Genomic DNA, 928 nt, shown 5'->3' with positions numbered 1-928 from the left:
TGGATAAAAAGAGAAAATGGGGAGGGGAAAGGGAAAAATTGGGGAAAAAAGGGAAAAATTGGGAAAAAGAAGGGGAAAATCTGGGAAAAATGGGAGAGGGAAGGGGGGAAATTGAGAAGAATGGAAAAATTGCAGAAAGGGAAAAATTGGGAAAAGAGATAAAAATTGGGAAAAAATATAAAGTGGGGAAAAATGGGAAAAAAGGATAAAAATTGGAAAAAGAATGGAAAAATTGAGAAAAATTGGGGGAAATGGTAAGTTCCTGGAGAAGCTGCACTGGGGAAAAAGGGAAAAATCAGAAAAACTGGGAAAGAAGGGGAAAAAAGATAAAAATTGGGAGAAAGGTGGGAAAAACTGGGGGGAAAATGGAGAAAAAATGGGAAAAAAATGGGGGAAGAGGGTAAAAAATGGGGAGAAAAATGGGGAAAAAAAGGAGAAAATTGGGGGGGAAAGGGGGAAAATTTGGGGAAGCTGCACTGGGGAAAAAGGGAAAAATCAGAAAAACTGGGAAAGAAGGGGAAAAAAGATAAAAATTGGGAGAAAGGTGGGAAAAACTGGGGGGAAAATGGAGAAAAAATGGGAAAAAAATGGGGGAAGAGGGTAAAAAATGGGGAGAAAAATGGGGAAAAAAAGGAGAAAATTGGGGGGGAAAGGGGGAAAATTTGGGAGAAGGGTTTCCCAGCCTGCGGGGTCGGCAGGGATGCCGGAGTTCCTGGAGAAGCTGCACTCGGCAGCGCTGAAGGCCAAGAAGATGGAGCTGGAGCTGAGGGATTACCTGAGCCCGGCCAAGGGCCCCGAGCCCCGCGGGGCCGCCCAGCACCTGGAGTACGCCTGAGAGAACGGCTGGAAAACGGTGGGAAAACAGCTGGAAAACATCTGGGAAACGGTGGGAAAACGGCTGGAAAACATCTGGGAAACGGTGGGAAAA

General features: G+C 45.5%; 1 protein-coding gene across 1 annotated transcript in view; it reads left to right on the top strand.

Annotated features, from left to right (window-relative positions):
- Positions 1–922, top strand: part of STARD7 (StAR related lipid transfer domain containing 7) — a 5654-nt gene extending 4732 nt beyond the window's left edge. Inside the window, exon 6 of the mRNA XM_005430793.2 lies at positions 699–922. Coding sequence (XP_005430850.1) covers positions 699–835 — 137 coding nt within the window. The 3' untranslated portion in view covers positions 836–922. The remainder of the gene's footprint in view (positions 1–698) is intronic.
- Positions 923–928: the final 6 nt, after the last annotated feature.

Source organism: Geospiza fortis, unplaced genomic scaffold, assembly GCF_000277835.1.
Source record: "Geospiza fortis unplaced genomic scaffold, GeoFor_1.0 scaffold855, whole genome shotgun sequence".
NCBI lineage: Eukaryota > Metazoa > Chordata > Aves > Passeriformes > Thraupidae > Geospiza > Geospiza fortis.
The sequence above is the reverse complement of the archived record's forward strand: the minus strand, read 5'-3'. Positions and strand labels throughout refer to the sequence as shown.